The 15,318-nt window shown below is 44.2% G+C and overlaps 1 protein-coding gene across 2 annotated transcripts in view; it reads right to left on the bottom strand.

Moving 5' to 3' along the window:
• Positions 1-15,318, bottom strand: part of LOC120795643 (AT-rich interactive domain-containing protein 1B-like) — a 174,582-nt gene that overhangs the window by 15,995 nt on the left and 143,269 nt on the right. For both annotated transcript variants that reach the window (XM_040137714.1, XM_040137715.1), the window contains 3 exons: positions 11,247-11,577; positions 2,844-2,980; positions 1,182-1,285 (listed from right to left, as the gene is read on the bottom strand). In XM_040137714.1, the coding sequence (XP_039993648.1) occupies positions 1,182-1,285; positions 2,844-2,980; positions 11,247-11,577 (572 nt within the window). The remainder of the gene's footprint in view (positions 1-1,181; positions 1,286-2,843; positions 2,981-11,246; positions 11,578-15,318) is intronic.

The raw sequence follows: 15,318 nt of genomic DNA, 5'->3' as shown, positions 1-15,318 counted from the left end.
GTATGTATTAGTCTAAATACTTTGTCTAGGAACATGTGTGTGCATGAATTTAGATACAATCTCCACTTTGTGTAAATAACTCACACTTGTGTTTAGGCACGAGAGTCTTTCAGTGCATGTGTACATAAATGTGTGTGTGTGCGTGCGCGTGTGTGAAAGAGACTGAGAAAGCGGGAACAACAGCTTGACAAGTGCTTCTGGTCTGTGTACAGAATGCTCATGTCAGCAAAACCTTATCTTTCCCCTCCCTCTCTCTTTCCCTCTCTCCCTCTCTCTCTCTCAGCAGACAGATCATCTCTTTTGGGAGCACTGGGGGTCTTTCTGGCTGCTCTGACTGCCTTAAATAATTCAAAAGGCCCTACTACCCTAATCAGCAAAAGAAAAGACAGGGATTTGGAGGGAAAAGACGTGTAGAGGATGTGATGGAGGCGTGTGTGTATGTGTGTGTGTGTGTGTGTGTGTGTGTGTGTGTGTGTGTGTGCACGCGCATGTGTGCGTGCGTGTGTGAGAGGGGGTTGTTAAGCAAAAACAAGGGGAGGGAGTAGAAAAGAGCAAAGAGCAGAGTTCTGTTGTTGCTGAGCTGAGCCAAGCCGAGCTGCAATTGTAGAGCAAAATGAGAAGTCAGCATTGTGTATTGGGACATGTGTGTCTTGTGTGTTTGTGTGTGTGTGTGTGTGTGTGTGTGTGTGTTGAGAAGAGGCACTGAGAAAGTAGTGTATAAGAGAAGGATGGTTTGTGTTTGTGAGGTAGTGGAAAGGCCATTGTGTGGCTTTTTGTCGTTATGTTTATGTGTGTGCGTATGCACAGTATTTCTGTGCTCTGTTTGAATGTGTGCATGTACATGTGTGTACGGCACATGCCGAGCCCTTGCTTTCCCTCTGCGTCTCTCTCTCTTTTGCAACTCGGGCTGTGTCAAACATCAGAGAGAGAGAGAGTGCAAAAAAAAAAAAAAAAAAAAAAAAAGGAATGGTAAATGTTAAACAAATCATTAAATATGGCGAGAAAACAACAGAGAAACAGCCCACTGTGCTGAGGCAGCATATGCTGATCAGATTTGTTTTGCTTCATTTGGGGAGAAAGATAAAAAAGAACCCCCCAAAAAAAAAAAAAACTAAATAAAAAAATGAGAGGGAGAGAGGGATTTGCAATGGAAGAAGGGAATAGAAAGGTCAAAGGGGTACCTTTGGTTTGTGAGGCTCGTTGGTGGCGCCTGTGTCATCTTTTAAGTCCGTTTTGGGTTTACCATCTGGGCTCATCATGCTGTCTCCCGAAATTCCCATGGCTCCTTCACCAAGAATGAATAAACATTTAATAGAAAATATTTGCATCAAACTTTTCACAAACAAAAAGTGCTAATATCTGCAGGCAGCTTTGTTCTTTGGCCATAAAAACATTGTCTCAAGTGAACCAACCAATTTTTGTAAAGAAGATTGTTCACAACAGGTATGCTTTCACTTCAGTAGAATGAAGAGGTATGCTTGGCAAACTTCTATATTATGGTCAACATGTTTAAGCTCCCTAAAATGACCAGTGCCTTGCGCTGAAACCTACTGGATAATGGTTTTTATAATGTCACAGAAAATGGTTTAATGTCTTTCTGCGGTTGAAATCTTATGTTCTTTCTTTCTGTGTTCTCAAGGCCCCTCTAAAGCCTGTAAAGGGGAGATTTTGAAAGAAATGTATAAATAGACTGCTGCTTAAGGAAGACATAGAATGAGAATGAGATAAGACTCCACAAAAAGCGAGCCAGTGCTCTCTTTCAACCTTTCTGGTTGCACATCCTCAGTTTGGGAGAAATCATACACGTTCTTACGTATTCAAAGCGGTGACAGAATGGGAAGGTTAGCATTCAAGAGATGTTGGCTGACAAGAAGACTTATTTCTGTTTTTGTGACATTTGTGTACCTTCACGAGGTTTCTAAAAGAAGAAGAGTTAAAATCCTTAAGACTAAACTTAATAGTGCCAGCTGCATATTTCTCATTAACAAAAAGAAAGGGTCCTTGGATACAAGGCTCTTCTCTTTATTTTTCCCTTGTGTGCTATGGCACAGTGGGAAAACTAATGGCTTTTTACTGTGCCCAGGGGCAAACCAGATGAGTTTGGAGGAACCTTGGCGCTCTAATTCATTTGAAGTTTTCCAAATGTCACGCATTCTGATATTTGGTTTTGAATAAAAGGTTCCTTTCATTTTGGGAGCCACATTGCTCTCCGAGGTGCGTTTAGCAGCACTGCAGCAGGATGAAGGGCTGAAAGAAAAAGTGATGCACCACATTAATCTTTGCTCACTGGAGCACCAGCTCTACAGGAAAAGTAAGAACATCAAGAAAGTAACTGGTATCGGAGAGAGCCCTCTTGATTTTGTGCCCTTCTTCTCCTCTCTCTTAGCCTCTGAATGGGAACAATTCTGAGTTTGTTGCTATACTTTAAACATAAACATATGGGTTAATCTTGAGTGTCTCAGTTTACTGTCTACCATTTAACCTGGAGGGCTGTGATTTCTTATTCAACAGGTTTCTCTCTGTTTTATCGACACTTATTCTGTACATTGCAAAGCAAGATAAGCAAGTGGAGATGGGGTCGTACCTTCTTTTCATATAACTGTTGAAGTTGGGCTGTAGGAGGCTGACAGCTTGTGTTAATGGGCTTGGCTCTGAAGTTAAACTGAGATAATTTACCCTATTTATGTCCCTTCTCAGATATGTGTTTTCCAAAGTTTTAGGTGGTTCAAATTCTGACATTTATATTGCTGTATGCCATCCCACGATGTGTCTTTCCAAAGAAATATAACCACGCACAATACAGGCCATAAAAGAACCTCTGCTAGTTGGCATTAGCTAAATACCTGAAGGCGGCATTTGGTAGGCTGGACCTTGTGCGTTACCCATGGCTGAGCTGTTGTTGCCTGTTGGCTGGCTGTAGGGGACAGTGGTGGCCATGGTGCTCGCCTGGCTGATGCCAGGGCCTTGATAGCTGCCCTGCCTACCACAGAAAGAGGAAAGAGAAGTAAGTGGATATGGAAGAAGTGATTTACATTTAGATTCACAATGTAATGGCAGGCTGTGGAGACAGAAGTGGGTAACAGTGAAAGCTGTAGAAGAACAAAAGTCCCAAAATCGTAAAGAGATGATATCTGGCAGTATGTCACTGCTGTACTTCTTTAATGTTGTAAATACCGAGCAGCGTGTGTATCTGAAAGTCACAAAAAAGCAACATATCCCTGATCAAACAAACAGCTCTTCCAAAAGACTGAAGATGAGCATGCAGCATCAGAAAAGAAAAACTCTTCTATTCTCTGCTCTTGTCTTCTACAAATCCTCCCTCCCCTATTCTCCCCCTCTTCCTCCCTCTCCCTCTCCCACAAGTCATAATTTAACTAATTAAGGTGTGCTTTTGGAGAGGATCGTGTTATTTGTTGCCATGGTGACAGCAGAAATCAATCCTGCTAAATCTCCCTCCCTCAGCCTCCCCTCTCTCACTCAGGCAGCTCATCACATCGTGTTGCAAGTGACATCAGAGGAGCTTATCTGCAACCTGCTGAATGCTAGCCATCCACGTGTGTGTGTGTGTGTGTGTGTGTGTGTGTGAGTGTGAGAGAGAGAGAGAGAGAGAGAGAGAGGGTGTGTGTGTGTGTGCATGATTGAAGGCAGCGTCTATCATTGCATGCCAGGCAGGCCAAAGCCAGTGACATGGAGGCTGAAAGGGAACACCATGTTTGGAACAATTTGGTCTATCTCCTGCTGTCTCAAGATTATCTCCTGGACAACCATATAAAAAAGAGTGGGAGAAAGGGGGAGACAGATGGAGAGCAAAGACGTGAGGTGAAGAGACAGACTTAAAAGATCGAAAGAATAAGAGAGGGAAGGTGGAAGACTGAAAATGCAGGATGAAACCAAATTAGAAAAGAAGACAATGAAGAGGAGAAGGAGGAAGAGGCAGACAACTGAGGAAGTCACAGGTTGAATGTAAAGCAAGAAAGGATGGAAGGAAAGCAGGAAAGAAGGAGGAGTATTTGGCTCAAATTGCAAAACTGTTTTATGTGGACGAAATGAAAAATACTATCCGGATTTATGTCAGTCAATTTCTTCCGAACTGGCACCTTTCTCTCTTTCACACACTCACACAGACACATACTATAATACCTCATGTTGGAACCGATACACATAGCCTAAGAGGAGGGATCGGCTTGGTAAACCTCCCCATAATCTCATCTCACAGATGTAATTAGTCATAGAGCACGGCTGATGATACATATGTAATCCCTCTATGGGGGCCGAGGTGCACAGGGGAGCTCCATGGCAAAGAAACAAGCGCACACCAAATCCACGCTTATCTGGCCCCTTTTCCCTATAATGGGGGAAGTATAGACTTCTTCATTTGCTGCCTACGTGTTCCCTAAAAAGCTCTGTGTGAGTCAAGACACAGAAATAAATTTACCTTTTGATCGTTGCACCTTTTCTCGCAAGTGAAAATGTATTCTGTGTGCAAACTCCCACAAAAGAGAGTGCTGAGAAGCCAGCAAGAAAATAAGTTTAGAGATGCCAAATGCCTGCGAAGCTCATTTATCCATACTGTAAAAACAGCCCTCACCCACCTTAAGCAATATAAGCACAAGCTCTCATGTGAATAGTGAAATATCCAAATCAACAACAACAACAACAGTGGTTGGAGGTTTTCGACTGTGGCGCTCTCCCATTATGACTAATTCATGTCATAAAAAAGCCCATTAGAAAGCACTTGATGGAGGCACTGCACGGCGTTTAATCACACTTAATATATGCATGTGCCGCTATCGGGGAAAAAAAAAAAAAAGAAAGAAAAAAAACGGCACAGCGCATTCATCTTGCTCTCGGGCACCTTTGTGCTGGGGAAAAAAAAAGCATCCTGTTGCCGCAGAGAGAGAGGAAGAGTGAGTGAAGATAGAGAGAGAAAGCAGGGGAAAGATGAGGGATGGAGAGATAGAAGCAGTGGGAGAGGAAGAAAAGAGGAAGAGAGGTGGAGGGAAGGAGAGAACGAGGGAGGGAAATTAAGGCCTGAGTAGTGCGTGCATGGGTCCCTGGTGGACTGATGGGGGGTGTATTTTCAGCTCAGGGCCCCAGAGCTGGAGGTAATCGCTGTTCCATGAGACTGAGTCGAGTGAACACACATTTAAACACACACACACACACACACACACACACACACACACACACACACACACACACACACACACACACACACACACACACACACACACACACACACACACACACACACACACACACACACACTCTCTCAGTAAGAGACACGGAAACATCTATCCGAACACTATCAGGCCAGTGCACTCTCAGTTTGCTGTCTATGAGTGGCCTGAGGAGAGAAAGAGAGAAACAGTGCAGGGAAACTCTACCTTGAGTTTTCTGGGGTTTTTAAGAAAAGTTAGCATTAGAGAGTTTTGACACCACATTAGAGTGCAGATATACAGTATGACAACACAGCTTTGGTGTTCCATCTGTTGTTCGGCCTGTCCAGGCACCATTAGGGCAGAAAAGCCATCATCTCACACCTTTGAAATGCATCAACAGAAACACACTATAGTCACTCCAAGTGATAATTACTATTTAACCGTTTTTATATTCATTCTATCTAAATGCTAGAATGCTAACCTGACCTTCACTTTCCCTAGTTCTGCACACGCGCACACACACACACACACACACACACACACACACACACACACACACACACACACACACACTCTCTCAGTAAGAGACACGGAAACATCTATCCGAACACTATCAGGCCAGTGCACTCTCAGTTTGCTGTCTATGAGTGGCCTGAGGAGAGAAAGAGAGAAACAGTGCAGGGAAACTCTACCTTGAGTTTTCTGGGGTTTTTAAGAAAAGTTAGCATTAGAGAGTTTTGACACCACATTAGAGTGCAGATATACAGTATGACAACACAGCTTTGGTGTTCCATCTGTTGTTCGGCCTGTCCAGGCACCATTAGGGCAGAAAAGCCATCATCTCACACCTTTGAAATGCATCAACAGAAACACACTATAGTCACTCCAAGTGATAATTACTATTTAACCGTTTTTATATTCATTCTATCTAAATGCTAGAATGCTAACCTGACCTTCACTTTCCCTAGTTCTGCTGCACACACACACACACACACACACACACACACACACACACACACACACACACACACACACACGCACACACACACAGAGCCACCTTTCTCCTCTTGCTATTCAATCCACATGTGTGAAGGGCATCGGAGAAGGCCACTTTCACACCGTGGGTAGAGTGTTTGTGTGTCAGTGTGTGTTTGAGCGTGTCCTTGTGTTCATTCGCGGGGTGGGCGCTGTTGCCAAGGGGATGCCATGGTTACGAGGTGCCAGCCAACCAGCTGACGGCGTCTCTCTAGAAGTGGCAGCGCCTTTGTCCTTCATTCGTGGTGACAGGCTGTGCTGATGCCTCCCAGCGCTGCTAACTGGACGAGACAGCAGAAGTGCTGGGACTGCAGGAGTGTGTAATGGCTGAGCGGCCCTCCCTATCGATCCCTCTGCTTTGTGTGTGTGTGTGTGTGTGTGTGTGTGTGTGTGTGCGTGCGTGTGTGTGTGTGTGTGTGTGTGTGTGTGTTTGTAAGAGTGTGGAGAAGAAAGTGAGAGAAAAAGAGCCAGAGAGAGGCTGCTGGATGGAAGGATGGAGTGGATCGGCTGGAGGCCATGAATTATATATGGACCCAATCTGTTCTCAGGGCAGCTTGGGCTCATAGCTCCTCCAAACTCCTGACTCAACTCACCACACACACAAACACATACACAGAGGGGAGACCAGAATAAGCCCCCGACAAAAAATAAAAGGACAGCTTTTAACATATTAAATCCAGAGAGATGCTACTCTTCCCTTCTCCCTCCCCTCCTTCTCAAACATCAAACAGCTCAGGATGGATGGAGGAGAAGCCATTTGTTTTGCCCATCTAATGAAAGCAGAGCACTCTGCAGTACTGCCAAGACTGCGAGCGACAAAGCGCCACAGGCAGCATCCCCCGTTCTTGACATTCAAGCGCTGCTCTTATTTATTTAGCAAATTTACTTACTAAGGAGGTCAGAAATGAATTATTTGGCGAGGATTTGCCTGGGAGCACTCTCCTCTCCTCTCTTCTTCCCTCTTCCAACATTTTTCTCCCTTCAATTTCCCTTTGATTTACTGCTCTTTTTTTCTGAGCTTTGCTCTTCTTCTAATAAGTGCTTATTTTTTCGACAGAGCCCGTTCCTATAGCTCCAGGAACTTTTTGTAGAGTGTCGCCGGCAGCGCTGGAAAGTCATTTGAAAAGCCAATTCTGTCCTCAGAAGCTGCTGCCAAGAAAAGCTTATACCTATTAATACTTTCTGTTCTCTTCTCTTTTCCAGAAATTCCCCAACATCAATCCTCAGCCCCTAAAAATTTGTCTACCACACCTTTCTTCCAAATAAACTTGTACCTCTTCCAAACTGACAGACCTGACATCGTCCCTGTTACAACATAACATGTCAAACTTGTTACGCTTCAAATCATCATACTGGCCACCGGCGGATTAGAACCGCCAACAAGTCAACAACTTTTGATGAAACTTTTTTTCCAGAAAATTAACTTCATTTTCAGACTGACCAGCATCTATTTGTGAAATCAGGTAACAGTGCATGAACAAGTGACATTTACATTTTTACTTTTCATAGTTAATTGCAGTAACTACAACAGCAGAAAAAGCTTAAATTCCTAGATTAAAAAACTATGATGAGCAAGACGTTACGTGACTTTCTCATTAAGATAAAGCGATATTTTCCTGCTTTAACTTTTAGTGGAGCCACTGGATTCTTTTCTATGTTCCCAAAACTCTCAAGGTCAACACTGTTTCCCCTTCAGCCACCAATCAACCTGGTTAACCGATCACGATAAAAGTGGGACATTTGTTTCTGATTCCAGTTGGCTGGGTGGAGGAGGAACTCTGAGAGGGCTCGATGGAAAAAAAACACTCACGCCACACTTTATGAAGATTTAATCGTGACCCTCGCCTGCAGCCATGGGATACCAGAAGTTGCCCTCCTCTCTTCATTTGGCATTCTTTTCACTCAGGGTAATGAACCTGGACTGTGTGTACTAGTGTGTCAGGGTGTGTGTGAGTCAGGGGAGGATAGATATGGGGGACGAGAGGTGGAAATGTAGAGGGATTATTGCTGGGGAAGTAGTGAGGGGATGTGTTAAAGACAAAGGAAAAGAAGAAGAGACCAGCCAATGACAACGCTGCTATATAACTAGCCCCTGATTTAGAAGGTCGGGAGCGGGTGTCTGTGGCAGTTCACCCGGAGTTGATGCATCAAAGAGTGAAACTAGACATGTGCTATGACTAACAACTTGTTTCACAGACAGAGAGGAACTAGGTCTGAATGTTTCAGAATGTTGCGCTGAGATCTGGAGAGCAAACGGGGTACTGGAGCCTTTAACTGCAGGTTTTCGGAGGCCAATTTTCTCCTGATCTCCCTCAGATGTTCTAAAGTGGGATCTGAGGAAGAAAAACATAACAAGGCTGTGCCGGAGACAGTGGAGAACAAAACGCAAATTGGGAGGAAGAAAGACTGAGGGAGATAAAACAGGCTGGGTAGGATAACAGAGCTGCAGAGAGATGGAAAGGGCGATACAGTTGGGAGAGTTGGTAAAAAGAGTGAAACAGGTGGGAGGAGAGAGACAGAAGCAGACGGGGAGGGATGAAAGAGGTAGAATGAGCGACAGTAGACAAGAACAACAATGAGGGTGAGACAAACAGCAAAGAAACTGGAGTATTCTGCAAAAATGTCCACCGTAACAAAACACTTAGGCTCTTTTTTTTCGTTTTATATCAGTAAAAAGACTTGCTGCTAGAAGACTAACTTCTGTTTGTTGTAAAAACATGTTATCAATAAAGAAATCAATATTCTGAATACAAAAAAAAAGGCAGAAATATGAAAAATCTGCTTAGGAAACATAGTCTCACCCATCTGGGAGACTTTTTACACCTGCTAGTTTATAAAAATAATTTGTTGTTCCGAATATCCAGTGTCTGATAGGTTTTTCCTTCAGTGCATGCTTTTTCTTGAATAAACACAGTATCAATTTCGAAGATAGAATGCACAGCAAAAATCACCTAGACTGAACAGAAAAAAGAAAAGACAGATTTCCAACAGAAAATCAAAAGATAAAGCTGTTCGGTCTTCATGAAATGGGATCTTTGCACTGCAGTTAAAAAACAACAAATTAATGACTGCTTAATCCAAAAAATGGAGATAAAACAGCAAACAAAGACAAGGAACCCAAAGTCATTAGTGAATCAAAATGGATCACTGAAGACAAAAATACACATTTCAGACAAATTTCTTAACAACAGAAAGAGCGAGAGATTGGGAGAGAGACAGCCTTCTCCTTTAGTGGCACCACAGCAAGTGACACCTCTCTAGTGTCTTGATGATCGGAGGAGAGATTGACGGGCAGCCTGATTGGTCCCAGCAGCGGGGATCATGTCATGCCAATTCTTACTGACAGCCCAGCCATCTCTTAATGGCTTGGCCGGTCCTTGCCCCCTGATGCACATAATTAATCACACATACCCCCCCCCCGCGCTGCCCCCCTCCAAATGTTGACACAATGCACACAGCAACTGTATGTTGGTATGTTGTTGGCATTACAGTGACTAACAAATGCCAAAGCTGATAATGAAAACTACAGTGATGATGATGAGGATGATGATGGGATTTGCAATGATAACAGTGATGACTCCTCTTGTTTTGCTATCAGAGGGAGCTTGTGAGAAATATCATCACGATCACTTTCAGTTCTGTTTAACTTGAAAAATTTCCATTCAGTTTAGTCATATGACACACAAACACATTCACTTATATACAATATGTGTTTAAGATACACACACATGTTATGAGGGTGGTGGACCTACCTATGGTGCTGTGAATGTGAGGGTGGCAGGATGGATGGGTGGTGAGATCTGGGTGGAGGTGAAGGTGGCGGACGGGTGGAGGCAGGGTGGGGGGCAGGCCAGTGGGTGGAGGTGGGTTGGGGTGGCTGCATCTGGGCTGAGGACCTTACATATGGAGGTCGCCTGCAGATTGGCATCAACAGACCCCCAACAAAAAGAGAAACTTCATCTGAAATATCATCACTGGCTCACAGTGTTCAGTCTGCATCATGCATCATCAGAAATGGGAATGAACATTCATAAATGTTAATCTGCCCCTTCAGCCTGCAGAATGTTGGTGAGACTGCTCCCACGATACATCGTCAGGCAAAATCCGCACCGATAGGAGGAAGCGCAGAAATCCGGCCTTCCTCTCTGAAGACGGCCATGGTTTCACAAGCTCCCCCGGCAGGGTTCAGCAAAAGTTTACTGCCCACACAATCCCACAACAGCCCCGGTCTCCAAACGCTACAAGCACACATATATTCAAAGCTCCAACCGTGATGGAAAAATAATATCCCTTAACTCATATACTGTTTTAGTATCGAAGTGCTTTGTATTTGTGTTAGGGTGCTTGGTGTCACCTCTGTCTGTGGTGTTTTCACAGTTAAAACTGTTTTTTGCTTTTCTTCTTTTCATGTTTTGACAGTGCGGTATTCAACCCATACAGTCTTCTCACAAGCCAATATCTCTTTTTCTGCAACAAATGGCACTTGGTGTATAGTGCCAGCTATCAAAATGTCAGGCACTTTATGAGATGTGTGAAAATAGGGATAGTTCCACAAATGGCTCATAGAAGTGTAGAACCCCTGAGAACGAACTCTTGCCTGCACATCTGAAAAGACTCTGAAAAAAAGCTCTGTGGCACAGAAACTCTCTGTGGTGCTTTTCAGCACACTTCCCCACAGATGACCTGGAGAGAGAAGTCACTCACCAGATATACAGTGATGCAAGAAAGAAATGCTCGCTGTCCCCTAATTTTAGCATACCACTATTTCCAGGTGAAGTAAAATAGTCTCAGTCCCACAAAAGAATTTAGGACTGTAATACAGTTTTACACCATTCTTCTTTCTTTGTCAATATCACTTTTAGGACCAATTAGGTGCATAAACAATGATGTACAATAAGATGTACATACATTCACAGATAACGATACACACACAGATATAAGGGGCCATATAAAACAAAAAAAGAAATGGCCTAAAGAAAAAGAGCTAATCTTTCAAAATACAAGATTTCTACGGGAATCAGACCTCGTGAGTGCTTGCTGTGCTCTTACCTGTTGTGTATTGAGTTGACAGATCCTGGAATGCCAGCTGCTGCTGCTGCTGCTGCTTCCTGGGCCTTGCGGTTAGAGCTACCCAAAGAAGGAGGGCCCATTCCTGGCCCAGCTGGCTGAGGCATGCTGGGGGAGCTGGGAGCCATAGGCGGGTACACCCTATTCTGACTGCCGGGGCCATGGCTACGTCCTACAGGTATGGGCTGGCCGGGCCCCTGGCCGTGCATGGGGCTGCTAGCATTAATTCCCAGACTGTTGGTCATGCCAGGGCCGGGGCCGCTGTAGCTGGTACTGGCCGTCCCAGTGTAGTTAGAGGGTCGAGGGTAGTTACCTGGAAAAAGATGACGTGAATGAGCTGACAAATGCCTAAAATCATTGAAAAATTCACTCAAAAGGTAAAACATGGGGTGTTGTCACTTAAGACATTTAACTTCCCACTTGAATTTGATAGATTGCTTACAAGAATGACACAAAATGGCTGCTGTGAAATAATGTAGGCCCTGATGGGTGCTATGAATCACTTCATTTGAGAGAAATAGAGTGGTTATCAAGTGCTTGTCAGCTGATGCCCTTATACCTACAACAGTGGCACATACAAATATTTCATCCATCAAAAAAAAAATCCTGTGACAGATGAGGAATGTAAAGTGCAGAACTAAATTCTGATTCACAACCCCTACAACCTCCAGTGGATGAAAAAACAACAACTACTACATGCGGTGTGTTCTGGTGGCATTTTACACGGCTGCAGGTTGCTTGATGGCCCTGGGAACAATTGCCAAGCTTAAGGCTGACTTTGTGAAACACTTGAGAGGAGCTCTAATCTGCAGTAAATGCTTTCTTGCTGCCCTGGAGTGCCACATGGCCGTGATGCCAGAAGCTTTCCTAAGGCACATTTAAACCCCTCCATTTTGGCTCTAAAAGCCCAGCTTGACTCCAACACCAGCTGCAATAAGAGCAGAAAGAGAATCAACATGCTCTCAGAAACAACATGCACATACATTCAAGCACACTGAAACACACCTACTGTATATGTAAGTGCAGTACACACCCACACACAAACACACACACAGACACACACACACACACATACACACAAACACACACATACACACACAGAGCACATCACATTGTATTGCCTCTGTAGGCAGTATGCCTTTTTTCACTGTGATATTCCCTCCCTGGGACAAATCCCCTGCAAAATAGAAATGGAAAATGTGGCATCCTCCATTGTGAAGGGGGCTATTTATTTTGATTTGATTAAGGGTGCTTTAGTTGGGCCTCACTGCTTAATCCTCTGAGAATATGTTTGGGAAAGGGGATCAAGTCCCTTTAAAACCTGAAGGCTTTTCCACACACTCAAACGAGGGAAAGTTGAATGACAATATTCCACATGGGGGAAAAAAAACCACTCCGAAAATGGAAATGGCTTCTCAGTGTCCTCGAGCTGCTTCAGTGCAGACACTTTCCACATGACATAAGCCTGCGAGTCCAACAGAGGGAGAGAGCAGGAGGAAGCAGCAGAGGGTGGGGGCGGAAAGAGAGGAAGACAGACAGACAGAAAGGGAGGGGGAACAAACTCCTGCCCCCCAACCCCCGAGATAGGATTTATATTAAATCAAAATAAAAGTCTTTCCCATAAAAGTCAGTGGCTCCAGTTGAATTTGTCCAGAAATTGTGATGAAATCTACTGTGGGAGATGGGAAAAGAAGAAGCGGATTATTTCTGGGGAGGCTTTGGTGAGTCGGTGAGCTGAGTACGGCTGACACCTGTCAAGGGTTTTGGGGCTATAATAGGGAAGCGTTCAGGAAGAAAGGATGTCTGTTAACGAACACAGGAGGATACGTATGGTGCACAGTACGTGTGTGTTTGTGCGTGTGTTTGTGTTCATCTGCTTGTCTGTGTAAATGCATATATGACACCCCTGAGACCTTGCAACCAGTGAAAGACACATTTCCATGTTTCTTCCACTCATACGCGACTGCCTACAACGCCGTGGAAAATCCTGGGAACGGTGCCCTGCAACATCCTTCCTCTCGCCTCGGGTGGACGGTTTGCTGCAGATGTACAAGGCCCCAGTCAGCGACCTCTCTCAGCCCTCTTTGGACAGCTGTTGAGCCCCATGTCATGGCTGCCTGCCATACATTCTCAATAGCCTGGGCGGACACTTTGTGATTTTTGGCCCTTGTGACATACTGAGGCTCCAGCACACCTCCCTGGGAGTTGTTTATATCACACAGTCCCATTTGGACAATCTGCATTTTTTTCCATCTTCAGCAGATGGGCCAAAAGACCCAAATGGTGGGAGTGAGTGTCTAGAAGTTTCCATCAGACTGTTTTTTACTTTACTGGGGGGTGACATGTTAAACCGAATCTAACTGAAGAGGTTTATGTTTAAAAAAGTGTCATTAAGTTGACACGCAGCATTGAGAGAATTTATCAGCCTTGATGTACTACCATTCAAAATGTTCTAGTTGTGGGCTATGTTTGCCTCGGCTGACAAAGGAGAGACAGAGTAGCTGTGGGACTGGGTTAATGCTAAGCTTTCCTATGAGACTCTTGTTCTGTCCTGACAAGAATGATTCACTTCCTGAAGGATTGGTGCTGTGCCAGAGCACTTCTTCAAGGACAGATAGCGCACTTACCCACTTTTTAAAATGACTGAGAATTCAACTCTGAGATTCTAGGTGTTTTCAGGCTTTGAGAGTGCCATTCAGATTACAGTACATTAGACACCGGATCAAATGCACAGGTCAAAGACAAAATACAGATAATTATAGATAAGATAACAAATATAACACAACATAAATTAAAATATACTATATATATAACGGTGCTAATAATAGTCCCCTTCTGACAGAATGAATGGCAGTATTGTCTATTTGATTTAGTTTGATTTAACAAAAAAATATACTACAATGACTCTATGCGGTGTTATATTCAAAGAGCTGAGTTGAGAATATGAATTACTTGCTGCTGACTTACAAGTGTTCCCAGATCTAGGTAAAAAAAGTTGCTGTCTCTGTAAAAGCCAATGTGGAAGTGTGGGAGCGACAGTTCAACAACTACTTGCTGAGACCTCCATACGATTCACTGGCAACATGGCCATATTATGTAATCAAAAACAATAAGTATTTTCAGCCGAGCAAGTCACAATATCAGTTTTATAATGTCCCCCCTAACTGCGATCTATCAAGATATCCATCATTGGGAAGTTAATACAAGATTGTGTGTCTCTTCTTGCCCGTGACAGTGGCCTCTTATATATGCAGTACGTGTTATGAACAGTTGGTGGCGTCAACCCGACTTTTATTTCTCTTTATTGCAAAAATTCTGCCACTTCCTGACATTCAAGCTAGCAAGGAGAAAGAAATGTGCTCTCTTAGCTTATGTTAGCATTAACCTACTGTATATGCGCAGAAGTGTGTCATCTACTACACCCACTGTGCATGCTTCTCATACTCCTCTGGAAACCAATCAAGGAGGGACATGAGGAAAAGAGGACAAGGAGGATGTCATTTCCTATTTGTCCCGACTTGTGTCCTTGTGGCTCAGTCTTGGTTTCCTCCCTGCTTCTCAGGCACTTGGTGCCGTTGGGAAGTCTTGGTGGTATTTATAGCGCAATGGAGGGGAGGAGAAGGAGAGCTCATGGGCATCGTTCACAATTACATGGAAATTCCCAGCACGGTCACGCATTCAGTAGACGCTATATCCTGCGCTGGGTTTAATCCCTGCATTCCCGCAGGAAAGCTCGAGTGTGACCGAGCAGATTACCATCTACTGCTTCCTCAGCAGACTGGACCGTCCAATGCTAACAGCCGAAGCAGTCATTCTCCCGGCTACGGTAGAGTAAGGTATGAGGGTGCACCAACGCGCCTTCCAGATCTGTGAACTCCATCAATAAAGAGTGGAACGCAGATTACATAGCTGCATGCTTGAGCTACCAAGGACAGGAGTGTGGGCAGGCTGTCCATGTCCACATGTGGCCGAACACAAATTAAAAGAAATGGATAACAGCAATTTTCTCTTTTACTTTTTTTTGGGATGAGGCAGGGGTTGAGGGAGGATGGCT

Source organism: Xiphias gladius, chromosome 10 (assembly GCF_016859285.1).
Source record: "Xiphias gladius isolate SHS-SW01 ecotype Sanya breed wild chromosome 10, ASM1685928v1, whole genome shotgun sequence".
Classification (NCBI taxonomy): domain Eukaryota; kingdom Metazoa; phylum Chordata; class Actinopteri; order Istiophoriformes; family Xiphiidae; genus Xiphias; species Xiphias gladius.
Note: the sequence above shows the minus strand (reverse complement) of the source record. Positions and strands in the feature narration are given on the sequence as shown.